This window comes from Doryrhamphus excisus, chromosome 10, assembly GCF_030265055.1.
Source record: "Doryrhamphus excisus isolate RoL2022-K1 chromosome 10, RoL_Dexc_1.0, whole genome shotgun sequence".
NCBI classification, from domain to species: Eukaryota; Metazoa; Chordata; class Actinopteri; order Syngnathiformes; family Syngnathidae; genus Doryrhamphus; species Doryrhamphus excisus.
In genome coordinates this window covers 5,102,089-5,129,547 of record NC_080475.1, presented here as the reverse complement: position 1 = coordinate 5,129,547, position 27,459 = coordinate 5,102,089, and the positions used below count along the sequence as shown (strand labels likewise).

Sequence of the window (27,459 nt, the reverse complement as noted above, 5' to 3'; positions counted from 1 at the left end):
TGAACGCAAAATGCTCTCCCGGATATGTCACACTCGTTTCCGTGGTCACCAGAACATCGGTTCGCCGCTTGTTTCCTGTTGCAGCAAGGAGAGCGGCGGCGGCGGCGTCGAGGCACACAGGGACGACTTAACACCTCCACAAATTCCACTATACAATGAAACTATCGGCAATATTACCCTTTCTCTGTGATCGCATCATCTGCATTACACTGCTGGTAAGCGCCTTCCTCCCCGCCCTGCCGCTGACAACAGTTAATAAAGCGCTAACGTGCAAAGCTAACGTTAGCGCGGAGGGTTGCTAGTCGGTTGCTAGCTAAGGGAGCAGTTTCTGTTGTCATTAGCCGGGGCTTTTGCTGTGACTTGTTGTGAAAAACTGTTAATTCACTGCAGGTGATTTTATTATTTTATTCGATTACTGTAGGAGGCGAGTTTTGCCTGCAATGTCTACGTTTTGCACGAACTGTTAGCAACCGGATTGTTCAGTGAGGCTGTTTTCCAGGTATCGGTGCTTATTTTGTACACTGCTGATGATTATATCATGTATAATATCGTACACTTTGTGTCCAGTATAAAGTGTACTTTGAGTATATCAGATTTGGCTGAGCATTTAATTACTTTGTGGATGCAGGTGAAGTAACAAGATAGCACTACTGTTTAACACTTTTTAGATCAAATATGTTCCGTCATTTAAAGTGTTTTCTATGTCTGACCGAGCTAAATGTGCTGTAATGCGAATGTTATTGATAGCCATAATAAGTTAGTAAAGGTCCTGGACGCCTGTGACTGATGCTCACCGGTTGGTGAGTTCCTCTGTTGTGTCTCATTCTCATTGGCTAACAAGCCGGAAGTAAACGGCGCGGCTTTCTAGTGAGTTTGGGCCGGACAAGACCAGAGTTTTTCCCACTTTAAATACAACTTTAACCAACCGCAATGACTCATATTCCACGGATGAAAGCTTCATCGTGTGGAGTTCAAATGTAATTTGTAATTAAGAGAATTATATGACAACAGTCGCTCAATACGATATTCACAGTAACTACCAAAGCTCCTGCAACTGCTCTCTTAACTGGTTGGACCAGATTCCCACATAGCAAGAAAGATTACATTCCCCATGTATAAATGTAATGAATTATTGCCATTAGACACTGGCAGCAGTGTTTGCTCTCCCTCTATAAATATTATAAAGAGCACCATCAACAGTTAATTATTTTTAATGCATATTCTGGGTTGGAGTCTATCCCAGTTGACTCCTATGGTCACCAGGCACAGTCACAAGGCACACACAGACAAGCATTGACACTCATGCACACTAATGGATGATTTTGTGTCTCCAATTAGACTAAAATGTATGTTGTTGGATTGTGGGAGGAAACAAGGCAGCCAGCGATTGATACAAGATGCCTAAATTTTTTGTATTTTATGTATAATACTGAAATATATGAAGAAAACCTGCATTAAACGTCCTTCGCAGTCATTCATACAAGGCACACGAGTATTTTATAGAGTAAATACTCTTGTAAGATTGTTCCCTCAGAGTTAACAGTTGTTTGTTTTTGGGTGTGTTGACGCCTGCCTTGCCGTTGGTTCGATTTTAAATTGAAACTATCAACCTGGTGTGCTTGCAAATGAAGTAGTGCATCCTTGCTGAACTCTGCCCCCCATTGCCCACCCATTCCACTACTTACATCCCCCCGCTGACCTATGCCCTCCCCCATCACTTCATTGCACTATTGTACTATTGCACTATTGTACATATACTGAATCTGTTGATTCATTGATCATACTGTTTATAATTTATATAATCTGCAATAACCATACTCTACTCTAGTCACTTCACTGCAATACTGTACATATTACTGCTATTATATATTGTCATATCCATACTGTTTATAATCTGTATAATCTACAATAGCCATATTATAGTCATTTCCATACCCTAGCCACTCCATTGCAATACTGTATATATTACTGTTATTATATATTGTCATACCCATACTGTTTATAATCTGTGTAATCTACAATAGCCATATTATAGTCATTTATATCCCTGTACATATCCTCACTGTATTATAGTCATAGCCTGTATAGTTTTATTTACATAGATCTGTCCATACTAATGTACTTATAAAAATTGCACTTCTGGTTGGATGCTAACTGCATTTTGTTGCCCTGTACAAGTGACATGAGCAATAACAATAAAGTTGAATCTAATCTAATCTAATCAACACCAAAGGGCATGACATCAGAAAGCACAGTAGTGTGAAAGAACACCTTGAGAATGTTTTCCTCCGGGACTGCAGATGTGTTTGACTCCATCGCTGATTGTAATGTTTGTGTTTTGCAGGTGATGGGCCTTTCCACTCCGGGACAAACAGAAATCACCAGTCTGGACTCGGGCAACATTGACGACGTCCTAAGTATGACACGGCAGAACATACATCAACTCTTAAGTATCACTCGCGGCAAAAATCACTGAGTGTGTTTGGTCGTGTGCTTGTGTGTCTCTACAGACAACGCTGGGGTTTCCTTAGTCAACTTTTATGCAGACTGGTGAGTGACTTGCTTGTAAATAGCCAAAATTGAAATAAGCCACTGGAGGGTCAATTATGTTGCTTAGTTATTACTGTCACTTTCATAGAGGCAGATCCTTGAACATGTCCAAGGATACTGCACCCACCCTGCAGTTTTGCGTGTAGTGTTAATAATGCTGTGAACATGGCAGGCATGGTTGAGCCCGACAGAATCCTGCCTTGATTGACCCCCCCCCCCCCCCCCCCCCCCCCCATCCGTGTAGACCACACTGACTTTGTCTCACCCTTCAGGTGCAGATTTAGTCAGATGCTCCATCCCATTTTTGAGGAGGCGTCGAACATCGCGCGGGAGGAGTTTCCCGACACCAAGCAAGTGGTGTTTGCACGCGTGGACTGTGATCAACATTGTGAGTATTGACGGCTCCGCCCCTTTTCCTTTGTTTTGTCTCGCCACCCCTTGTGAAAATAGACACAGTAGGTCAGTTACACGGGAGACACTTTGTGTCCTGATAAGTCGCTTACCTCATTTGCTACACAAGACGCATTTGTTTTTTCCCAACCTGAAGACGCGTATATATATATATATATATATATATATATATATATATATATATATATATATATATATATATATATATATATATATATATAATTTTATGATTTATTTGCGAGGGAGGAAAAAAGAAGCGACGGCTCAACTGTAAAATAGAAGATACCATTGTTTGGTGCAGTTTTAAGATGTGAAAAAGGCCACGAGGTGGACAAAGTGCATTTTATAAGAGCTCGGCATGCATGGAGCCGTGTAGCATTCCACCAGGTTAACTCATTGACGACTGCAAAAAGTACACGCATGCACACACACCCAGTTCAGTTCACGGTGTTATATTTGTAAACAAATTATGTTCATGTAAAATGACTATTTTTGGTGTCGTTTATGTTGTGGCGTAGTTGCTATGTTGGTTAAATATATACGGTATATTTACAATATGATATATTTCACTGAAATTGCTGATCCAAACAACCAGTGATCTTGAAAATTGGGGTGTCCAAACTTTTTCACACCACTGTATGCTTGAAATGTGCTTGAAAATTATTTCTTGAGAAGTGATATTTTGCAGAAACAATCTTTTTTTTGTCTCCTAAAAAATGAGTCTAATCTGTGTTTTGGTATATACCATGTTCATATCGCCCCTGAACACAACATTCTGTGTTCCGTGGAAAAATCTGTCAAAATTGTCGTAAATGTCCGGTACTGAGAGGGATGTATTTTGGAAAATGGCCTCATCCCGATAACCGACCATGGTCCGATATCAGCAAATACATCAGCAAAAAACAGTATTTTATTATATCTGCCTGCAGTATTATTTTAAGTAATAAGACCGTGGGTCTTTTATATCAATTTCACTAGAACATTTTATTTGTAATATTTGAATTGAATTTCAGTTTTGAGTCTGGCCAATTATGGCATTGATGTATATCGTCTTTTCGTCGAAGTAATTCCAACATCTTTCATGTAATATATACAAAGCGGAAAAGGTCCCCCAAACACACACACACACATTTAATGGGCCTACATATGTGAAAATGGCCGCCACACCAAAGCGTGGCGCAGACAGAAACCGCCGTCCGCAGCCTTTTGAGATAAAGCAAATTAAAGAGAATTATTGATGACCCGCAAACTGTTTGAAGGCTAATGACAAAACTGCTTCTTCCTGTGAAGCCTGGAGGCTTAGAGACGCCCCGCGGAGAGATTGACACCTGCCTCAGCGACACACACACATGCGCACACACGCACCAACAAACACACAGGCAGTGAGTGTGTACACAGTGAATATTTACCCCTGGTGGTGGGTGGGAAGGGGGGGCGGCTTTCATGTGGGAGATCAGAGCCCAGAACTCTCTGAAGGTTGTGTCTTCAGCCTTGTGGTTTCGACTCCGTCCGCCGCCGCCGCTCCTCCGTTTTACACTTTTACACCTCTTCATCAATCGATGTCTTCCTCCTCAACTTCTCCTTCTGCTTCCGCGCAGCGGTCATCGCCCAGCGCTACCGCATCACCAAGTACCCCACGCTCAAGCTGTTCCGCAACGGGATGATGATGAAGCGGGAGTACAGGGGTCAGAGGTCGGTGGCGGCCATCGCAGACTTCATACGCCAGCAGCAGGTGGACCCTGTGAAAGAGATTCACTCGCTGGAGGAGCTGAAAGCTGTGGATGTGAGCGGCGGCGACGACACACGTTTACACATTGTAGAGTAGTCTGTGTGCAGCTTGATCAGACATCCGCTATGAGTAGCAAGGCAACTGTCCAGCACACGAGTGCTGCTGCCATTGTGGGGAGATGCGGTTCTTTGAGCGGGTAACAGGAATTTTGACGTGCAGTGACAGGGCAAAGGCCCCCCCCTGGGGGCAGTGCTAGATACCACTGGTGCTCCCACTGAATAGTCACATTTCGGACAGTAATACCTGTGTGTTGACACTAAATCAATGCTGCTTTCCAAGCTGCACACTGACTACTCTAAGGAATATATGTTGACATTCTGTCGTCCCTCGCTTATAACTGTTAGTTAATTGGTTCCAGACCCGACCCCGATAAATGAATTTCCACTATATAGGATTCAATAGCCACGTTTACATGAGTTTTTCTCTTTCCGAATGATGTTTTCCGAAACAATGGTATCCAAGGAAAGGAATATTCCAATCGCTTGTCTACATGCGCCGCTATAATCAAACAGAATAGTCAATGGGGCATGCCCAGTAAAACGTAAACATCAACATCACGTGATACCGGCTTCCTGGAGTTCCTCGGTCTTGAAATTTTAGTTTGGATCCAAAACAAACTTTCCTTAGCAGTCCAGTGCCGATCGCTCGCCTCCATTTTTAAAACCGAAGAACGTCTCGATCTGCGTGTGACGTCATATCTGGGCATGCCCTGAAAGAACACACCCGGGATAAATTTAAACAGGAAAAGATCAAATTCAATCTTGCTAATATTTTATGATGAGATATATATTTTCTTTTTTAATAAAACCGGACTTGTGAATGGCGTATAGAAGGGTTTAGATTCTGTTCCACAGATGGCGCTAATGCACACCAAAGCTGCTTGCCAACCGCTAATAAACAACAACAGAAGAAGAAAAACACGACAAAGAAGAACGCACCCTGACAACTTTCCTTTTAAGCGGGTACAAGATACCTCAATCGGATCGGGGAAAGGAATATTCCACCCCTGGGAATCCTATTATATGTTCATTCGGAGGTGTATACAAAGGTTCAATTTCCGTTTGAACAAATAAACCAAATGCAATTGGAATATTTGGGTCCATGTATACGTGGCTAATGTTAATAATTAGGATATTTTCATTGTTAGAGCATAAAAACCTTTGTAAATAAGTTTTTTAACATCATTAGAGCCATGTTGGCATGAAATAACACACCTACAGTCACCTTTACACTCCTGTTATTCTTTCACACATTACCGGAGTCTAAAACCGCAATATTGCGAGGGACGACTGCATTGCCGCCTGAGAACGCGACGCCGTAAAGCAATACTTGGGTGTCATTCCACAGAGAAGCAAAAGGAACATCGTAGGTTACTTTGAGAAAAAGGACTCGGACAACTACCACTCCTATGAAAAAGTTGCCAACATCCTTCGAGACGACTGCGTCTTCATGGCTGCTTTTGGGTGAGTGTTTTTCCCCTCTTCCTGACCCCCCTCCCTGCGGTGAACCTGATGCGAGTGGTCCTTCCCAACCCCCCTTCCCCCCTCACCCACCAAACCAGTTCAGCATCCGAGTCGGAGCGCTTCAGCGGCGACAACGTCATCTACAAGCCGGTGGGGGAGAGCGTCCCCGACATGGTCTACCTCGGCTCCCTTACCAACTTTGACCTGACCTACGCTTGGGCCCAGGACAAGTGTGTGCCTCTGGTCAGGGAGATCACTTTTGAAAACGGAGAGGTTGGTCCCATCAGTAGTAGATTTTTTTTTAATGAAGGCCGCCATCTTTTTAACGTCAACTGTGTGTGTGTGTGTGTTGTACAGGAGCTCACCGAAGAGGGGATCCCGTTCCTCATCTTGTTCCATCTCAAGGAAGACAACGAGAGCTTAGAGAAGTTCCAGCATGAAGTAGCCCGACAGCTCATCAGCGAGAAAGGTTGACTGACTTTTGGCTGTTTTTTTTTCTTTTTTTTAATTGGCCCGCGGCGCATTCTGTAAATAAAATTTAACAAGATAACTAAATAAAAATATTTCTGTCTCTGTTGCTCAGGGTCGATCAACTTCCTGCACGCGGACTGCGACAAGTTCCGCCATCCTCTCCTCCACATCCAGAAGACTCCGGCCGACTGTCCCGTGATCGCCATCGACTCGTTCAGGCACATGTATGTGTTTCCTGACTTCAGAGACATCGAGTAAGTGACACCTTTCCCGGGGAGACGCTCCCTCAAACCGGAATGACGCGAGGTTCTTGGTGCTGTAAACACAAAGCAGACATAACACATAACACTGCATTTCCAGAAATGCTGCAAATGTTTGATAAAACTTGACAAGAATTGTCATGACATGTCATAAACGCCGATTCCACAACGTCACAGCGTGAAAGATGACACGTTATTACAGTAAACCTCAGATATATCGGATTCAATTGTTCCCACTGGTTTTGTCCGATATAAGTGAAATCCGTTATATGCGTATACCGGAAAATGTCCGTTTTACGCATATATCGACTTTATATCCGGTATATGCGTAAATCGGATTTTATCCACTTCCTTGACTATGTTTCCAATGTACCTGGACGCGCAGGCAACGCTGCAAACGCTGCAAATGACGTCGTATAGCGTATAGCCTGTCACGATTCGGCGAATCGGAGCGCCACGATGCGGCCATCCGATATATGCGAGGGAAATTTCATGGAAATGCATTGGAATGGGACTGGAGATTTTGTCCGAAATAGGCGAAATCCGTTATAAAAAATCCGATATATGCAATGAATTTTTATTGGAAATGCATTACAGAAAAATCGGTTCTTTTTTATCTGTCCGCTGTGAGCGAATTTCCGATATATCCGAGTCCGATATATCCGAGGTTTACTGTACAAAATTGTATATAGTTAGTAGCTGCGATGTTGCCTTCAATGAGCGCTGAAAAAAGTGCGAGATCTCGACGCTTGGTGAAAAAACATTTTACCTGTATTATCACATATTTATACATTCATTTAGAAATTATTACTGCCTTTTTTTGCATGTATGTTTTGTGTTCAATAATTTCATAATTACATTATGTAAAAGCAATGAGGGAAATGTAATGTAAAGTGACCAGAAATGCCCCCCCCCCCATGGTGGTGTCACAGCCCTATGATTGATTTGACCTCTTTTGGTGCATTTTGGGCTCGTTATTGGCCGACATGCTTAATGATGTCTCGTCTTCACAAATAAAGCAGGTTTTATTGCACGCGTGCGCCACAATACGCTTACTGGGCAGCAGCCAGAAAAGGGCCCCGCCCCGCCCCGCCCCGCGCCCCCCCTTGTGAAAATGCTCGCTTTATGAATGGGCCAGGACAGCGGCGCTAATGTGACATGATTTGGCACGGGCAATAAGTGCTAAGCTAATCCATTCTAATCAAATTTGCTCTTATTTATTGTGGCCCAATCAGAGCCTGATCACATGGACAGAAGCCCCGAGGACTGACCAGCCGCACGCGGCCTAATTGCATCACATCACCGCTGCGTGTGGCACACGGCTTGAAATTGCATTAGCACAGCGTATGTTATATGTATGCGCTAATGCGCCCCTCTTTCTCTCTCTCTCTCACACACGCACACACACACGAGCGTCCACCGGGACTGCGGCCCGAACGCCTCCTTGTGTGACATGACAGCCGCTCATGACCTGTCATTAATAAGCCGGCCGGGCAGCTCTCTCCGCTCTATGGATTCACGCAGGAGACGTTATCCGCCGCCACGACCACGGCCTTTGTCTGTCTCCATCTGTCTGTCGTGTGCAGGAATGCCCCCCCCACACCACCCCCCACCCCGCGCTCTCATCACATGTTCTCCTTGCAGTGTTCCCGGCAGACTGAGACAGTTCGTGTTGGACCTTCACTCCGGAAAGCTGCACAGAGAATTCCACCACGGCCCCGACCCCACGGACAGCACGCCCGGACAGGTCTGGCAGGACACGCGCTCGATGTCGCGCACTTGTTTTTTTCCGAGTCTGCAATTTATGCCTTTGAATACAGTGGTCCCTCGTTTATCACGGTTAACTGGTGCTGGGCCAGATCAGTCTGCAGTTATGTCTTTGAGTACGGTGGTCCCTCGTTTATCACGGTTAATTGGTTCCGGGCCAGACTGCGATAAGTGATGTCTCGCACTTGTTTTCGGAGTCTGCAATTATGCCTTTGAGTACCGTGGTCCCTCGTTTATCACGGTTAATTAATGCCGGGCCAGACCGTGATAAGTGATGTCTCGCGCCTGTTTTCGGAGTCTGCAGTTATGCCTTTGAGTACAGTGGTCCCTCGTTTATCACGGTTAATTGGTGCCGGGCCAGACCGTGATAAGTGATGTCTCGCACTTGTTTTCGGAGTCTGCAGTTATGCCTTTGAATACAGTGGTCCCTCGTTTATCACGGTTAACTGGTGCTGGGCCAGATCAGTCTGCAGTTATGTCTTTGAGTACGGTGGTCCCTCGTTTATCACGGTTAATTGGTTCCGGGCCAGACTGCGATAAGTGATGTCTCGCACTTGTTTTCGGAGTCTGCAATTATGCCTATGAGTACTGTGGTCCCTCGTTTATCACGGTTAATTAATGCCGGGCCAGACCGTGATAAGTGATGTCTCGCACTTGTTTTCAGAGTCTGCAGTTATGCCTTTGAGTACCGTGGTCCCTCGTTTATCACGGTTAATTAATGCCGGGCCAGACCGTGATAAGTGATGTCTCGCGCCTGTTTTCGGAGTCTGCAGTTATGCCTTTGAGTACAGTGGTCCCTCGTTTATCACGGTTAATTGGTGCCGGGCCAGACCGTGATAAGTGATGTCTCGCACTTGTTTTCGGAGTCTGCAGTTATGCCTTTGAGTACCATGGTCCCTTGTTTATCACTGTTTTCAGAGTCTGCAGTTATGCCTTTGAGTACCGTGGTCCCTCGTTTATCACTGTTAATTGGTGCAAGGCCAGACAGTGATAAGTGATGTCTCGCACTTGTTTTCCGAGTCTGCAGTTATGCCTTTGAGTACCATGGTCCCTCGTTTATCACAGTTAATTGGTGCCGGGCCAGACAGTGATAAGTGAATTTCAGCAAAGTAGGAGTCCTTCGTTCTAAATGAAATATTTTCATAGTTTACGATCGTCTTAATACGGTTGGTAACATGATTAAATCCCTCCACCAGCTCACTTAAAACGACTCTTTTTGCGTCCCATCAGGAGGAATCTGATGTGGCCAGCAGCCCCCCGGGGAGCTCCTTCCAGAAACTGGCGCCCAGCGAGACCCGCTACACCATCCTCAGACGGGACCGCGACGAGCTGTGACCTCAGACGGCGCCTTCCCAAGTCACCCCTTTTGACTCGATGCCGCGCCTCGGTGGGTGGGTTGGGGTGGGGGGGGATGGGGAGGGGGTGACTCTGGGCAGGACAGGCCAAGCGGGACGGATCAGCAACACCCAACACCCTTACTGAAGAGACAGCGATGAAGAAGAACCGGAGAAGGTAAAAGAGTCCATGTTGGAAGAACATATATTTTCTTAAAACATTTTTATTTGGGATTTTTGAGGGAGGAGGAATGTGCGTGCAGGGGTCGAAAAAAAGGTCTTTTTACTTTTTTTTGTTTGTTTTTTTTTGAGCTTGTACATATGTTCCATGGCATTTTGTTGATCTAAATTAAATGGTTTTCTTTATTTTTATTCCACCCCTTCCACTCCAGTCGTTCTCATCCGTGGCTACGTCTTTTCAAAGCTCCGTCTTCTCAGCCACGCTAGATGCTAAATGCTATAGCATTACCAACATACGTCGTAGCTAAGATAGACAGCTATTTGGTACTATTACACCTTTTTATTTACAGTGCCTAGAAATAGAAATGCCCCCCTTTTGCTTTTCTTTTTGTTGTTGTTGCAAAACGGTGGGTGTAATTTAGTTTTCCTTGAATGAAATGTCAGGAAGATGCTATTTAAAGGCACAACGGTTCATATAAAAAAAAGCACCTTTTGGATTATTTTCCAGTTGTTTTTCAACCCCTTGTCTATTAAACACGCTAAAGTAAAGACTAATGTAATGTAGGTCAAGGTGTGTTAAATATATTTCACCTTCTAGGTAGAAAAAAAACAAGTGTGATGTCATATATATGTAAGTTTGTTTTCTTTATTTTTTTTATTTTAATGAGCAATGGGCCATAAATGGTTTCGAGGCCAGAGTTTGGACACCCGTGCTGGAACTCACTCATAGTGCCACGTGTATGAATCGTAGTAACAGCAGACATGCATTAAAAAGCCCAAAATTGTGTGCCATGTGACGCAAAATTTGACCCCCCCCCTTGCAGAAATTTCACTTTAAAAACTTTAAATTACCTCCACTGTGATGCAAAGTGAAAGGATGCTCTTCTAGGCAAGTGTTTTGTGTTCAAGCGTACATTTTGTACATTCGTATGTTGTCTCCAGACAGCGAGAGGAGCCCCCCCCAAGCGCCCCCCCCACCCGGCTGTTTGATTTGTGTCTTTTCAATAAGTCCTTATAGTACAATCCCTCAAGACGGATCCAAAAGTGGACTTGGGAGGACGTAGTGGACTGGTTGCTAAGTTGATATCCTGTCCTTTTAGAGGCCAAGAGACATTGGGACATATCAGCCCCCCCCCCCCCCCCCCCCCCCCCACCCCCAGACATGACAAAGTGGATGCCATTTCCAAATGAGTCATCTCAAAAGGGGAACACGGATGACAATTAAAAGTCATTTTACAGAATGTTGTGTTGCCAGGTGTCTTTTTTTTGTGTCTTTGAGTAAGAACACAATTTATTTAGCACTTTAGTCCTTCAAGTGACCTGCAAATTGGCACTTTGGTGTGTTTTCAATATGTTTCAATATACAATACAGTAATATTACAGTACAATACAGTCAAGAGATTTCTCGTTGTGGTACAAGGAAAAAAAGTATACTCACTACACACATTATTGCGATCCAATACAAGAGCTGTATCAAGAATTGTGCCTTTGCTTTAATTTAAAGGAACTGCTTCCTGTCACATTGCATAACAGCAAAGCATAGAATGTTTTGAGAAACTGCTCTGCTAGTTATTAATAGTATCGTTCACTAAGTCTAACCATAAGCTTACTCATACGGGGGACATGTAGTCATAAAATTAACATTGCCGCTCCTCCTGCCAGTTATTAATAACCAACATTTAACATAATGCACACACAGATGCTGCCTAACCTCCATTTTATGTAATCCAAATATACAGGAAGACTGGAATAATGCATAAATTCATGCCAAAGTAAGCTTGCCCATGAGCAATCCAGTCAATCTTGTCATGGCTCCTCCCGCCAGTTATTCATGATACTGCGCAGCAGAAATAAATAGAAATCATCCACAAAGTCAACGCTGACTCACGCGGGGGAACATGCATTGTCATTACATTAATGTAGTCCTCCCGCCAGTTATTAATTATAACCACCATTTAAATAATTAGTGTCATCACTCCTCCCACCTATTATTCCTAATATCTGTTGCTTGGCACTTGACTTAAAATAACAGTCATCCGGAAGTCTGCCCCAGCTTCTGACTCCTCGTCTCTGACTGGAGCCTGATACTTGCGTCGAGATGTAACAGTGACCTCCTGCCAGTTATTAATAAAAACTACCTACCACTTAACAAAAATGTATATAAAGACATTAAATATTCCGTCGCTCGCTTGCTGACAACAGACACGTCATGATTAATGTGGCCGCTCCTCCCACCGGTTATTAATGAGCTCTACCTTGCATGACAGCAATACATAGAAACCGTAGAGCTGTTTTTGTTTCCTTATTTAGCGACCAAATAGGAGGTGAAGATTGTTTTAAGGTCACAGAGGAGCTGCTCCCCCACTCCTCCCACCGGTTATTAATAAAAACTACACTTCACAAAAATGTATACAAAAACATTAAATATTCCGTCGTCTTAAAAGTACGCTCGCTCGCTGACAACAGACACGTCATGATTAATGTGACCGCTCCTCCCACCGGTTATTAATGAGCTCTACCTTGCATAACAGCAATACATAGAAACCGTAGAGCTGTTTTTGTTTCCTTATTTAGAAACCAAATAGGAGGTGAAGATTGTTTTGAGTCACAGAGGAGCTGCTCCCCCTACTCCTCCCACCGGTTATTAAAGCTAACCACCACTTTTCTTTGCAAAAATAAATAGAAAGATGAATGTGACTGCTCCGCCCACCAGTTATTCATGATGACGCAGTTGTACTGTACTGTATACTAAAGTGAAGGCGTACGTAGAGCGATTGGGCTGAGGTTTGTACATTTGCGGTCTTGAACATAATCAGCTCTTGCATGGGATGGCGTTATGTTGTGTTAACGTTGCGGCCAGTCACTCATTCCAAAGACCTTATAGGAGACAAGACGGCGTGTAGGATGACGGCGCCGCTGTTTTACGATCAACATGAGCGCACAACTATGTCAGATGTGACGCAACCTCGTTAAGAAGCAGGGTTGCACGCGTCGTAAACAAACGGATTCTGACAGAAACACAGCGCGTGTGTGTGTGTGTGTGTGTGTGTTTTTTTACATAAGAGCGTTACAGCTCCGTTACCACGTTTTGGTCGGCGCTGCATCACTTGTCCTCGCACGACCCCGCCTCCAACGGCGGCGGCGGCGCCGTCAGCTGTTTCATCTGCAGTTGCAGCAGACCTTTGCGGTGCTTTTGGACCAGGTTGCCTCCCGCGAAGCCCAGTGCGCCGCCCCCGACCGCGGCGGCCACACCTGCGGCTTTGAAGCCGGCCAGCAGGCCCAGCGGACCCCCCAAGACGCCGCCCAGTAGCGCGCCGGCCAAGGGAAGCACCGCCAACTTGTAGCCCGCCGCCTGGAGAGACGAACGCACACAAGAGATCATGCTTTATTAAAACATTTTTACATAATCAACATGTTGCATAATTCATCGAAAAATCCATATCACCTGTTGCCTCGCTGCGCGTTACCTTCACGTTTAAACGACGACTTGATGCCGGTCGCAAACCCGAATGACCTTACAGCATCAAACTCAAAGTAGCACGCTTTTGCACGGCGACACAAACGCCTCGACGTAGCGTAGCATAGCGTAGCGCTCGTTAGGCCAAAAGGGGTGGAGGGAGATAACGCAGATGAGAGGGTCGTCAGATGTTTTAACATGTTCAAACGCCTCCTAATCTGTCATCGGGTCAAACAACATTACACACACACACACACACACTCCTTACCTGAACGGAATCCTTTTAACTCAGATGGAATTAGAATTGGCTGCCACGGGGGGCGGGGGGTGGAGTCTGAGGATGTTAGCGTTTGAACTACATTAATTTAATAGTGAAGTGTTAATCAAGTGTGTGTGTGTGTGTGTGTGTGTGTGTGTGTGTGTGTGTGTGCGTGCGCTTATTAATTGCCATCAGCAAAGAGCACCTTCCGCTCTGATGATAGCGGCCGCAAAATGCAACCAGGCTGCAGTCCAAAAGAAAAAGATAACGGAATCGATTTGAAGCCGGCGTGGAAGAGTGCGTTTCACATTGACGACGCATGCTTGCTAGCGTGTGTATAATGTGTGTGTGTGTGTGTTTTTTTAATTCTCCTTCCCAATGTGTCAAACGAAAATGGAGAAAGATTATAAACCGTCAGTGTCAAGGAATACTAGAGCCAGACTGAAAAGTTAAATACCGCAGAAGCAAAAACAATTTTGCAAGTGTTGTCGCTACTAGCATAAGTGTGTATGTTTTAAATCATCAAAACACGGCAAGATACCGCAAGTATTACATGGTATAATCGGTGTACTTGCTCACGAATGATCACAGCATGTATATGTAACGATACAACGTTGTTAGTTTAGGGGCTTCGTAGTCAAAATATGTACGTCCCAGTGAGGTGCATTGTTAGCTAGCTCATATTAACTAGTTTTCTGGTATTATAATGCACAGAAAAGGGAAAGAAACACCCTGTAAGTGTTCATGTTTTTTCACATAAGGATTGTGAATGATGCAGTTCCCTTTTAAAGTCAAAATATGACAAGAAACCTGAAACCTCAAATTAAAAAAAAATAAATAAAAAAAAGTTGGAGACAGAATAGCTCTGTCCCATTTAAATTTTTTTTGCACTTTTGAAAAAAAAAAAAAAAACAAAGCTGTATTTTGGGGGGCAATTTTTTTTTTCCAATAATTAAAAAGAGTCAAAATTTAATAAGAATTTTTTTTGTCAGGATTAAAATTCTAAATTTTCAGGAATAAATGAAATCTAATGAGAATTCATTGATGAAAAAAGGTAAGTGAAAAACATTCTTATTTTACAAGATTTAAAAAAAAGTCATAATGTTATGAGAATGAAATAACATTTTTATTCTGATTTTGTCATGGTAACATTTTTCAAGAATATATATTTTTTTAGCTTAAAAAGTTGCAATCTTATATTATAATATTTATTATATATATTATAATATTTTTTAGGGGAAAAAAGCTAAATCTTTCAGAGATTTAACTTAGTTTTTTTCTGTAAAAGAAAGTAGTAAGGAACATTGAACTAAAATTCTAAATTTTCAGGAATGAAAATGAACTCTAATGAGAATTCATTGATGAAAAAATGTCTTTTCTGTGAAAAACATTCTTATTTCACAAGATTAAAAAAAAGTCATAATGTTATGAGAATTAAATAACATTTTTATTCTAATTTTGTCAATGTAACATTTTTCAATAACTTTTTTTTAAGTTTAAAAAGTGGCATCTTATATTATAATATTTATTTATAATATATAATATTTATTACATATTTTATAATATTTTTTTAGGGAAAAAAAGCTAAATCTTTTAGAGATTTAACTTAGTTTTTTTTCCGGAAAATACAAGTAGTAAGGAACATTAAAGTTACCTGCTATGTTATCAATCTGACCTCAGTGTTGACCCTTTCATTGTTTTGTTTTACTGAACTTGTTTTTCCAACAATCGTTGGAATCATACAGGACACAGGAAGTTCAGAGATTTAGGAGTAAAACTATCGTAGCTGCGGCGGTGTGTGTGTGTGTGTGCGTAGTCGACGGCTCGGACATGTGATTCACGCCAAATGTTTCGCATTTTGAGTGTGTCATACGTGTGAACTGTGGATGTGCACTCACGGCGGAGTGTGTGCTCACATGGCGATGAAAAGATTATACGGTCATTCCCAGCTCTTCTTCATACAACACACACACACACACACACACACACAGGCGCTCTGTGCATCCCTGCTCTCCATCCCTCTCCTCTCTCAATTTCCTTAATTGTGGCTTTCCTCCCTATTGAAGCGGATCAATAGGGACAAACGCTGTCGGAATGGCTGCGAGGCAAAGTGCCATCGATCAGCTTGTTTCCCCAAACACACCCGCCCGCCCGCCCGCGCACACGCACGTACAGAGCATACACACCTTCCCCAGGCTCTTGGTCCCCTCCTCCACGTTGGCGGCGACTGTGTTGACGTTGTCCTCGATGCTGTCAATCTTCTCCTGCTGGGACTGAAACACAGGGGTTTCACACGTATGCAAATTATATTCGGAACACACACACAGATCTACTTGTTGTTGTATATGGTACTAAATTGTATGTGTGTGTGTGTGTGTGTGCTGGTAAGCATGATATTCAAAAATTACATTATGAAGTGAGGACATCATGTCAACTTTTGACATGCAACTGTTATCATGGGGACCTCCGTGTATGCGTGGAAATTTTGGCTGGTCATGGTCTTTCTCCACCGGTTTGTGTGTGTGTGTGTGTGTGTGTGTGATTGTGTACATCTCATGAAATATTCAGAGTGGCAGCTGTCTCTCTCCCTATGAGGACGGTATGGACACGGTGACCAAACAACGAGGATGGCACTTTCCATTGCCCCCGACCCACACCGCCACAAGTCCCTTTATGGAAGAAAATATGTTTTCATTCATTCATTTTCTATTGCTTTTTCCTCACGAGGGTCGCAGAGGGTGCTGGAGCCTACCCCCAGCTGTCTTTGGGCGAGAGGCGGGGTACACCCTGGACTGGTGGCCAGCCAGCCAATCACAGGGCACATATAGACAAACAACCATTCACACTCACATTCATACCTATGGACAATTTGATGGACAACACTGATTGTATGTAGGATTGCAAGGTTTATAGTGTCTATAGTCTTTCTGTGTAAATATCCCATGTTACAACCTGGACACCTGAATCTTATACACTTAAGTGCACAGGTACTTTTTAAAAGTTGTTTAAAATGTTGTATTTGTACTTTTAGTTTGAATTCTGATTAAAATCTTGACAACATTTCAGTAAAAACTCAAGTTAATAAAAATTAAAAATCTGTTCTCTGTTGCTCTACTAAGGGGCGGCACGGCGGTGTAGTGGCTAGCGCGCAGACCTCACAGCTAGGAGACCAGGGTTCAATTTCACCCTCGGCCGTCTCTGTATGGAGTTTTCATATTTAAAAATATATATATATATATATATATATATATATATATATATATATATATATATATATATATATATATATATATATATATATATATATATATAAGAAAAGAATCAATACATATTAATTATATTAAATATTAATAAACATATATAATATAATAGTCTTCAATGCTTCTGCCATACCCTCCACTTTTTCAGTGCTTTGGTTCTTTGGAAAAGCTCTGATAAAACATTAAATTATTATAAATCATTATAAATTATTATAAATTAATTTTTATTTATTATTAAATTATTAAAGAAATGTTTCATGTTAATTTTTATTTTTCGACACAAAATAAGATGGAAAAATAAATAAGCAAATCAAAAAAACAAATTAAACTTTCATATCAAGGCGGGGGCCTCAAACTAGCGCCCCATGGGCCCGCGGGCCGCGAATTTGAGACCCCTGCTCTACTAAGTTCCTTTGATGTGTTTTCTGTTTTCTGTGTACCTAAAAGACACACATTTTTACTTTTTGTATTTGAGTACAAATTTATAAGTAAATTTAATTTACGGCTGCACGACGGTCGAGTGGTTAGCACGCAGGTCTCATAGCTAGGAGACCCGAGTTCAATTCCACCCTCGGCCATCTCTGTGTGGAGTTTGCATGTTCTCCCCCCTGTGCATGCGTGGGTTTTCTTCTCGCGGTAAGATATTTCTTATGTGCCGGACATGACCCTGCTTCATTGATCCTCATTACCATCAAATGAGCATCATTACTCCTCCTCCGTTGTTTATGCCGTGCGGGCGCTGTGAGGCGTTCAGGCGCACTGGTGACTATGTGTGTTTGCCGCTAATTGTTACTCAACTTGGGCTTTATATTATTTCATTGCAGTAGAAGGAACATAAAGGACGTAATATGAGGAGTGACACACATTCCAAGTGTTTCCACTGTAGTCGTGTATAAAACATTATCCCCCCCCCCCCCCCCCCCCCCCGAGACATCCGAACGACATGTCTATGCTCTTTCCCCTTCCTCTTCTTGCCTGTTTTCAACCACAACGTCGCCGTCACTCTCTTTCTCCGCTACTGTTAATCTCCTCCTACTCTCGTCCTCCCGCCATCCCCCCCCGAGGGTCGGGTGATAATCTGAGCCGTCTGTTCTCCACCTGCTCCGATGCGCCCCGACGTTCCCCACCTCCTCCATCCCTCCCTATAGTCGACCGCTCTGCTGTGGCGAGACCTCCCGGGGCCCTGCGGAGGTCCTTAAACTGATCCGCTGTCTCGGAGGAGCTCCGTCAGGAACACAAACAAGAGCAGAGGGGGGGCGGGGGTAAAAGCTAATCGTTGTTTGTACTTACGTGGACGAGCGCAGAGAAGGTTGTCACCATACCACTCAGCTCCTTCAAATCCTGGACGGAACGAAAAGTACACGTTTGTAGTACACATATCATAATCACAAGACTTTGTACTTGCAGATGATACATTTCATTTACAGCCAGCAGATGGCGCTGTCAGGAAAAAAGCCTACACTTGTATCTACTTTATAATGCACATTGCTGCCACCTGCTGGACTGCAGTGAAACAGTATCGGATGTGTTTAGGACGTACTACTGAAGTTGTATTGCATCGATACTGCTATAAAAGCTGGTTAAAAGCATTATGAATATAGTTAGTTTTAGGCAGGGGTCTCAAACACGCGGCCCGCGGGCCAAATGTGGCTGTATGGTATCATGTACCCAGAAAAAAATATCACCTTTGATTAATGTTCATGTTAAAGGTTAAATAACTGTTAATAGTTATCCTCCCTATCCGTGTGGAAGTGGTAAGTTTTGGGCTATTTAAGTTTAAAGGAAATAACTCGAAGGCTACCGTTTAGGTCGCTAGCTCTCGAGTTTGCGAGTTAGCATGTGTCTCAAGACCCTGCAGTTGCGCAATATGTTGTAAATAAAAAAAGTATAAATGTGACTATAGTCGTGTTTTGTCATGTCTACAGGGCTCTAATAATGATTTGTTAATTTTAATCTGGAAAAAAATAATTTGTCTACCTAGCAACTATATGTGGTTTCTTAAGTTTTTATTATTTGCCGTTTTATTATTATTATTATATTTATTTATTACTGATTGATTGATTTTCTTTATTCTTGATTTGTTTATTTATTTTTCATCTTATTTTGTGTAGAAAAATAAAAATAAAGATATTTGAGAACAGTGGAATGTTTTATCAGAACTTTTCTTCATTTTTCTGTTTTTAATAAATGCGTTTTTGTTTTTTTTTTTTGAAAACCTGATGCGGCCCAGTCTCACCCAGACCCTAGCTCCAGTGGCCCCCAGGTAAATTGAGTTTGAGACCCCTGGTTTTAGGTATGTTCCAAAGGGGAGGAACCAAGATATGGTGTGGAAGTACCTCCTCCAGGTTCTCCCAGGACTCGGCCGCATTTTCCTCTGTAGGGATCTCTGGTAGCTGAGACTGAACCTGCCATCCACAAACGGGCTCCTCCGCCTCATCGCCAGCACGTGAACTGCTCGTCTCACAACTGTCGGACGGCGGCGAAGACGGCGTAGGCTGAGGTGCGGGATTGGAGTGCAACTGCAGGAAGTCTCGCGCGGCGGCCGCCGCCCTGTCCTTGACCGGCGCGACGAGCCTCTCCAGAGCCGAGGCGTCTTCCGTGCGGACGCGGCTGCACAGCTTCTCCATCTCTCGGATGTTTGCCCTCAGCTGCTGCGGTGTCACATGACAAGATGATTTTGAGTGTGAACATTTGATTTGTGGTGGCAGGACAGACAAAAGAGGGAAAGTGACACATTTGATACGACTTCGGTGGGGGGAGCACAGTGGGCTCGGGGGATTTGACTTCAAATCTCCGTGTGGAGTCCGCAAGTGTGAACGGTTGTTTATCTGTTCGTGTTAGCCCCGTGATTGACAGCCGATCAGTCCAGGGTGGACCCCCTGCCTTTCACCGCCGGGCCATCAACCGCTCTGTCAAAAATGAAAATTGTTGATTCCCCCCAAAGTTACCCTCCGTCTGACAGACCCACCCTGCGCCGCTGATGGGAACCTTCAAAGGGGACCGAGGGGCTGGGGGGTTACTTAATAACCATGAGAGACGTGAGGCGGGAAAAACAGGAGGCCCCTTCATCCCTCCGTGCCCTGAGGGTGACAGGAGGATTACACCTCGGACATCCACCCTCCGGGCTGCGACGCCACCTGGACCGAATGGGGGTTGGGGGGGTCGACTCGGTCGTTCTGCAGATAACACGTTTGTCTAATTAACGCTGCATGAATAAACATGCGTGTAGGAACGTGCGCTCACGTGCATTAAACTGAAAAACAGAGCGATTAACGCCGAGGCAGTCAGGTCAGGTTCCTGTCAAGTCAATCATCTAGATAGCAAGCTAGCTAGCTAGCTAGCTGTCTGTCTGTCTCCCACACTTAAACCAGAGTGCACTAACCCGAGTCTAGATTAAGACACGGGAAAGCACTCTGTGTGCATCCCCCAAAGGCTTGCAGGGTTCATGGTGAGAGGATTGCTGGGTGCCTATTGGTTTCCAGTCCACAGCGTCCCTCAAGGAATTTCACACCCATCATGTCAACAAGTTCACACACACTCTCTTCATCCATGGGTGCTAAATCTGATGTTTTTTTTAAATGTTTGTTGTATTAACATAGTGAATTCTGATGTACAGTAAACCTCGGATATATCGGATTCAATTGTTCCCACTGGTTTTGTCCGAGTGGGAGTGTGGAGTTTGCATGTTCTGTGGGTTTCCTCCCACATTCCAAAAACATGCTAGGTTAATTAGCGACTCCCAATTGTCCATATGTATGAATGTGAGTGTGAATGGTTGTTTGTCTATATGTGCCCTGGGATTGGCTGGCCACCAGTCCAAGGTGTATGCCACCTCTCGCCTGAAGACAGCTGGGATAGGCTCCAGCACCCGCGCGTGACCTTTGAAAATGAATGAATGAAAATCTGCGTTTATTATTAACTCTTTGGGTTCGCAGCTAGCGGCGCACCATCGGACGTCCTTCTAAACACAAGGGAGTGTCACCAACCAGTGTGGGTGAGCAGACTTTTCGCGGGAAGCACAAAATCTAAAGAAATCTAAAAAAATATCTAAAGAATTTTTTTTTATACCATGGCGAGCTGTGACTTTATTTTAGCTACATTTTCTTCTATTTTTTTGGCATGGTTGCAACTGACCATTTTTCATAGTAATGACCCCAGTTGACAATGGCGGATGTACCTGAACAGTACGACTGGCGTTGATGTGTTCTCGATGAAGGCGGTCCCATTGCTGGCTTTGTTGGTACTGCAACGACAAAGCAAAAATCAAGACATCCGCAGGCTGAACAGTCGTATGCTACGCCGAGGTGACACCTTCAGTATGTTGTTGTGGTGTTTGTGCAGCCTCTCCAGGTCGGTGGGTAGAGCCACTTTAATGAACTTGTGTATGGGGGCCTCCAGGCGCCTCAGTGTCAGCTTAGTGGTTTCCTCCGCCATGGGGACCTGCGCTGACGTGACACCACGCGCCTGCTGGGCTTAATCTCTGCAGAGATGAGAATATGTCATCATTAAGTTTGGGACTGCGTTAGAAAATGACTGCTAAGCATTCATGCTTATGAAAGTAGGAGTTATTAGTGGTTAGCGCACACGCCTCACAGCTAGGAGACCCGGGTTCGATTCTACCCTCCTTTTGCATGTTCTCCCTGTGGGTTCTCTCCGGGTACGCCGGTTTCCTCCCACATTCCAAAAACATGCTAGGTTAATTGGCGACTCCAAATTGTCCATAGGTATGAATGTGAGTGTGAATGGTTGTTTGTCTATATGTGCCCTGTGATTGGCTGGCCACCAGTCCAGGGTGTACCCCGCCTCTCGCCCAAAAGACAGCTGGGATAGGCTCCAGCACCCCCGCAACCCTCCTGAGGATAAGCGGAAGAAAATGAATTAATGAGTTCTCCTCCTATTTTGTGTGGAAGTGGTAACTTTTTGGCTTCTTATTTTGTCTTTCCCCATCCTCGGCCATCTCTGTGTGGAGTTTGCATGTTCTCCCTGTGCATGAGTGGGTTTTCTCCGGGTACTCCGGTTTCCTCCCACATTCCAAAAACATGCTAGGTTAATTAGCGACTCCAAATTGTCCATAGGTATGAATGTGAGTGTGAATGGTTGTTTGTCTATATGTGCCCTGTGATTGGCTGGCCACCAGTCCAGGGTGTACCCCGTCTTTTGCCCCAAGACAGCTGAGCACCCCCTGCGACCCTGGTGAGGATAAGCGGTAGAAAATGAATGACTGAATGAGTAACGATGCCATAGTTTACAGTCTGATAGACTTCTGACCGACCCGCTCCCAAGAAACAGTTTTTGTCTTAACGAGAAATATTGACACATTTTAATCTCGCGAGATCTCGTGACACCCCAATTGACCACATGCGTTTCATCACACTACACACAAGAAAAGAGGAAGTGGGCAAATTGAAGCTCAAGTTACAAATTTAGGTCCCTTGCGCCACAAAACTATCACGCTGCATGCAAGTGGAGATTGTGCATTTGGCAACAATTTGATTTCCACGTGAAAAATCCCATTGGGCATGCTCGGAGTCATTTGTGAAACTGCAATTTGTAATGCTTATGTAAGATCCTAAGATTAGAGCTTTTTATCCACATCCAAATATTTATCTACATCCACTCTAACAAATTTAATTTGTTTGAAGCCGTAAAATACACTACAAAATACTACACAATACAAATTTATATAATGTTACACAACTGAACTGCACACCACGGTGAATATTCAGTAGAGTATAATATTTATTCAAATGTGTCACCTCGATTGTAAGCTAGGGCTGTTCACCAAACCGGGGAAGAAACAGCAGACATATAAACAGTAAATGAGGACAAACAAGCTGAAGAATAATAGTGACTAATGACATGTAATAATTAGCCCACTTCAACTAATACATGCTAACGTTTAAGATGCTACGAGCTAATGTAAGCTAGCTGTAGCTTTGGTCACTCCCACTACAAAAACGTCGAATAAACCGAACAATTTACTCTTTCATTAAAATGACACTTACCAGAGAAAGAATATCTCTTAAAACCCAATACGTATGATTCACTGTTCCATTTTGTAGAGGAAAAAAAAACATTTATGACTGTGTAGCGAGTTTCTGACAGTTATTTGTAAACAATTGACGAAAGCGCCCGTGAACCCGTCCGACCTCAAACAGCGGTGACGCAACTTTGGTTCCGCATGATGATCTAAATGTATACTACGTAATAAAAAAGGACGAAATACTCTCAGAATTAGTGACACTGAAAACAAAGCTGCTTTTTTATGAGTTTGACAACCAAGCTGTAGTAAAAATTAACTCGTTATTAAGGCTGGCCACAATATTTGCCACAATAAGGTTAACTATAAAGGTTGTATAAAATATAATGAAGAAAATAACAAAAGTAAAATCAATATAAATTAGCTGTGTTGTAATATGACAGGAGATAAGTGGGATTCCCCCTCCTCTGAGATGACCCATCTTGAGTGGGTCGACTGTGCGTTTCCACTTCCTCTTCTTTACCATCTTCTTACCTTTGACATTCAGGCCAACCCCCACACAGTTTCCTCCTAGTAAAGGAAACACTGAAGCACACAACCCCCAACCACAAGGTGATTTCCCTGCCTGCTTGTGCAAAAAAAAATGCATTAAAAAAAAAATGACTTAACCATATTAAGGTTGTCGTTGCACATGCAATCTTCATCCACTTCCAGGGGACTCCCAGAGTTGCAGAATGAGTGGGAAGAAAAAGCTCAGAGATTGTGTGCAAATCACCAGAAATGTTTATTTATTAGTGTGTGTGTCACTCAGTGTGTGTGTGTGTATGTTTCAGTCACAGGACTCAGGTGTGTCATCCATTTGGGTCTAATCCAGGAAGTTTGTCAGCGGGAGAGGAAGACAGCAGGCAGTTCCGATCACTTCTTACCACCCGCTTCTTAAAGCGTAATCATCAGCCATCCTGTTGGATTAGCGCGTCGCTCATTTTTCGACGCATTTATGTCATGTTGACGCTTGACAAAAATGCATAAACATGCATTGAAATATAATAAAGGAAGGGGTATCACACTTTTTTTTTTTTTACTCTTTAAAGGTTATTATCCTCTAAAATAATTCCTCCATGAGCTTGTTCTTTGGCTTTTTGACCAATGTGTGATGAAAACCATAGAAACCAGACATAGGAAACGGTTTCGGCTAATTTATTTGACAATTATGGGGGTTGTTTTCCTATTCGGATTAGAATAAATGATGAAGCTGCAGCTAGAAATTAAATTAAAAATTAAAATTGTGCACACACACACACACACACACACCAGAAGCTCTAATTAAGACTCTGGGGGTATCTGCTATCTGTCAGCTGTAATCGATTGTCCAGGAGACTGACACTTCATTGAATATATGTGTAAGTGTGTTTAAGTCTTAGCTTCCCGCTACCTAGTTGTGTTATTTATCTGCACTGCAGTAAAATGATAGCATCATAGCATCATAGCATCATAGCATCATCTACACATTGGTGCTTTTTCATCAGGACTCTAAACACAACTACATGTGTAGAAGAAAGAAAGCAACATTAATTCTTCATCAGCGTCAAGGAAAAATTGGAGTTAGGAAAGATGTAGTATCATTTTAACTCTTCTTTCATGTGTCATCATTACATATTCAACTGGGTAGCGTTCAGGTTCGGCTTGGTCTCGGGTCTGAGGTGGTTTGTAGACGAGGCAGGTGGTAATGATGTGGTCTGCTGTCTGGTCAGACTCCTCATCTCCTTTAATGGAAGTCTCATGGACATAAGGATGTGAATCCATCTTTTCCAGGGTCAAACTGATCTCATAAAACACTTACTAAAATGTAAGAAGTGAATTGCTAATTGTGTAGCCTAAAGACTCGGTTCCTAAAGTGGGGTACACGTAATAATTGTCATAGGGGGTACGTGAATAAAAATGAAAAAACAATTAGCGCCTAAAAATGACAATTACGAGTGTACCTGAACACCTCACGGCACGAGGAGCCGGAAGCAGGATGCATCATATCAGCAAATAAGTAAGTTTGAATGATTATTTCGTGCATTAAGAGTGTTTTATCTTGACGAATCCATTTATAAAAGTGTTCCAATTAACCCCCCCACGGCGCAGCGTTGAAAAACTGTCCGTGGAGTGGAGATTCACCCGGAAATGATTCACCGTGCGAAATCGCTCCGGTTCTTTTTTTCTCTCCATTGGCCTTAATAAAATCATGCTAATAAATAAAGCAGGGATACAAGTTGCTTTTTTACTTTAAATGAGACATATTATGCGTCTTCCAATCTATAAATGTAGTTAGAATGTTCTTTTCTCGTGTTAAACGATGGCAAAGTTTCAGATAATGAGGTCCTGAAAAAGTTTTAGGGTGGTTCAAAACGCTCGGTTTCAGAGGGCGTTCTAACACTGGCCATTTGTGATGTCACAGATTGGCGGGTTTCCTTATATGGGCGTTCACTCTAGGAGTGGTTTCTTTAATCCCCCAAGATCTGCTTTTCTGGGATTCAACACATTTGGTTGTATAAATTGGTTGTATAAATATACAACCAAATAAATCATTTAGGGTTGAGTGGTTAGTGCGCAGGCGTCACGGCTAGGAGACCCGAGTTCAATTCCACCCTCGGCTATCTTTGTGTGGAGTTTGCATGTTCTGTTGTTTTTTTCCAGGTACTCCGGTTTCCTCCCACATTCCAAAAACATGCTAGGTTACATGCTAATTAGCGACTCCAAATTGTCCGTAGGTATGAATTTGAGTGTGAATGGTTGTTTGTCTATATGTGCCCTGTGATTGGCTGGACACCAGTTCAGGGTGTACCCCGCCTCTCGCCCGAAGACAGCTGGGATAGGCTCCAGCACTCCCGCGTGACCCTTGAAAATGAATGAATGAATGAAAATCAGCGTTAATTATCAACTATTTGGGTTCGCAGCTAGCGGCGCACCATCGGACGTCCTAAGCACAAGGGAGTGTCACCAACCAACTTTTCGCGGGAAGCACAAAATCTAAAGAAATACAGATGGAATAGGTGCAGATTCTGGAAGAACTAGTAAGCTTTATGTGAAGGTTATTGTTTGTAGCTGCTCTATAGGAGTCCACAACTCAATACAAAGGCCGAAAAATTAGCATAGTAGGTCCTAATAGGTATATATTTAAGAAAATTCAGTATGTGGCCCTTGGTGGAAAAATGCTAATGTACCCGTAACTTTTGTGTCAACGTACGTTACAATAGCAACACGTGGAATGAGCCGTAATCCGACATCGTGTGTGTCCCATCCCAGTCGCAATCAATCACCTGCTCGTCTCACTGTCCTGCCTGTGTGCGGTTTTGCGTTGCGCTGTTGCACAGACGGGACGGGCGAGCGAGTGATGGCAATGACAGCGGAGAGGACATGTACTGGGAAATGTCACCCCGGCGATCAATGCTGTTTAACGAGGCTGCAGGCTGATCCGGACCTCATGCTACCGTTCTTGCCTTCTTCCTCTCCTTAATCCTCTTGTAGCCTGTATCCTCTTTCACACTTCCTGTCAAAGATGGCTCATGTTCACCTTTTAGTACTGTCGCTGTTCTGTATAAACGGACACATACAGGGACAATTTTTTGGAAGTAGAAACAGAGGTGGGATGACGCCCCTGTGAGGGTACTTTCACTGGGGTGTCATACGATAGTATTTTCAACCATTTTAAATAAGACTCAGAAGGCCAAAAAAAGTGTTTGTTCAAAATTGCCCCATCATACCGGCAACATGCGGTTTTGTGTGTCTGTAGCTTTAATGCTAATGAGCTGTGTTTGTCCACGCCCCTCTCTGAGGGACTGAGACAGGAGGACACAAATGCTAGCAACACTAGCATAGCAATGTGTGCTACAGTACTTAATAATACTATAATATAAATAGCGGCACGGCGGTCGAGTGATTAGCGCGCAGACCTCACAGCTAGGAGGACCAGGGTTCAATTCCACACTCGGCCATCTCTGTGTGGAGTTTGCATGTTCTCCTCGTGCATGTGTGGGTTTTTTTCGGGTACTCCGGTTTCCTCCCACATTCCAAAAAAAACATGCTAGGTTAATTAGCGACTCCAAATTGTCCATAGGTATGAATGTGAGTGTGAATGGTTGTTTGTCTATATGTGCCCTGGGATTGGCTGGCCACCAGTCCAAAGACAGCTGGGATAGCTGTGACCCTCATGAGGATAAGCGGTAGAAAATTAATGAATGAATAATATAAATATAAATATAAATATAAATATAAATATAAATATAAATATAA

The 27,459-nt window shown here is 43.4% G+C and overlaps 3 protein-coding genes across 9 annotated transcripts in view; 1 reads left to right on the top strand and 2 right to left on the bottom strand.

Annotated features, from left to right (window-relative positions):
- The window catches only part of invs (inversin), a 48,416-nt gene extending 42,174 nt beyond the window's left edge, over positions 1-6,242 (bottom strand). For 2 of the 4 annotated variants that reach the window (XM_058084454.1, XM_058084455.1), the window contains exons 1-3: positions 4,371-6,242; positions 2,816-2,987; positions 2,272-2,413 (exon numbers count right to left, since the gene is read on the bottom strand). The gene's annotated coding sequence lies outside the window, so the exon portion shown is untranslated. Of the gene's footprint in view, positions 1-794; positions 806-2,271; positions 2,414-2,815; positions 2,988-4,370 lie in introns of those variants that run through there. The other 2 variants (XM_058084457.1, XM_058084458.1) reach the window with 2 other exon arrangements.
- Positions 46-11,359, top strand: erp44 (endoplasmic reticulum protein 44). 2 transcript variants are annotated; one of them, XM_058084496.1, is made up of 11 exons: positions 46-215; positions 2,345-2,417; positions 2,511-2,550; positions 2,823-2,938; positions 4,560-4,744; positions 6,098-6,213; positions 6,312-6,486; positions 6,571-6,682; positions 6,797-6,938; positions 8,589-8,691; positions 9,942-11,359. In XM_058084496.1, the coding sequence occupies exons 1-11, from the start codon at positions 156-158 to the stop codon at positions 10,044-10,046; spliced, it is 1,227 nt and encodes a 408-aa protein (XP_057940479.1). In that variant the 5' UTR covers positions 46-155; the 3' UTR covers positions 10,047-11,359. The 2 variants fall into 2 exon arrangements, with proteins under 2 accessions (XP_057940479.1, XP_057940480.1); XM_058084497.1 differs by lacking the exon at positions 46-215 and adding an exon at positions 366-499.
- On the bottom strand, positions 6,306-23,351 carry stx17 (syntaxin 17). Of its 3 annotated transcripts, none has more exons than XM_058084500.1 (8): positions 23,207-23,351; positions 21,513-21,681; positions 21,379-21,444; positions 19,538-19,852; positions 18,492-18,542; positions 16,128-16,214; positions 13,284-13,577; positions 6,306-7,000 (listed from the first exon to the last, which is right to left on the bottom strand). In XM_058084500.1, the coding sequence occupies exons 2-7, from the start codon at positions 21,633-21,635 to the stop codon at positions 13,329-13,331; spliced, it is 891 nt and encodes a 296-aa protein (XP_057940483.1). In that variant the 5' UTR covers positions 21,636-21,681; positions 23,207-23,351; the 3' UTR covers positions 6,306-7,000; positions 13,284-13,328. The 3 variants fall into 3 exon arrangements, with proteins under 3 accessions (XP_057940483.1, XP_057940482.1, XP_057940481.1); XM_058084499.1 differs by having other exon boundaries at positions 13,308-13,577; XM_058084498.1 differs by lacking the exon at positions 6,306-7,000 and having other exon boundaries at positions 11,387-13,577.
- Between the last annotated feature and the right edge of the window lie 4,108 nt (positions 23,352-27,459).

Coding starts and splice junctions, on each gene's coding strand:
- erp44 (XM_058084496.1), top strand. CDS start 156: ATGAAACTATCGGCAATATTACCCTTTCTCTGTGATCGCATCATCTGC. Junction 2,418..2,510: donor CAACATTGACGACGTCCTAA/GTATGACACGGC, acceptor GTGTCTCTACAG/ACAACGCTGGGGTTTCCTTA. Junction 4,745..6,097: donor AGGAGCTGAAAGCTGTGGAT/GTGAGCGGCGGC, acceptor GTCATTCCACAG/AGAAGCAAAAGGAACATCGT.
- stx17 (XM_058084500.1), bottom strand. CDS start 21,635: ATGGCGGAGGAAACCACTAAGCTGACACTGAGGCGCCTGGAGGCCCCC. Junction 18,543..19,537: donor CCTGGGAGAACCTGGAGGAG/GTACTTCCACAC, acceptor CGTTCCGTCCAG/GATTTGAAGGAGCTGAGTGG. Junction 13,578..16,127: donor GGACCAAGAGCCTGGGGAAG/GTGTGTATGCTC, acceptor TCGTCTCTCCAG/GCGGCGGGCTACAAGTTGGC.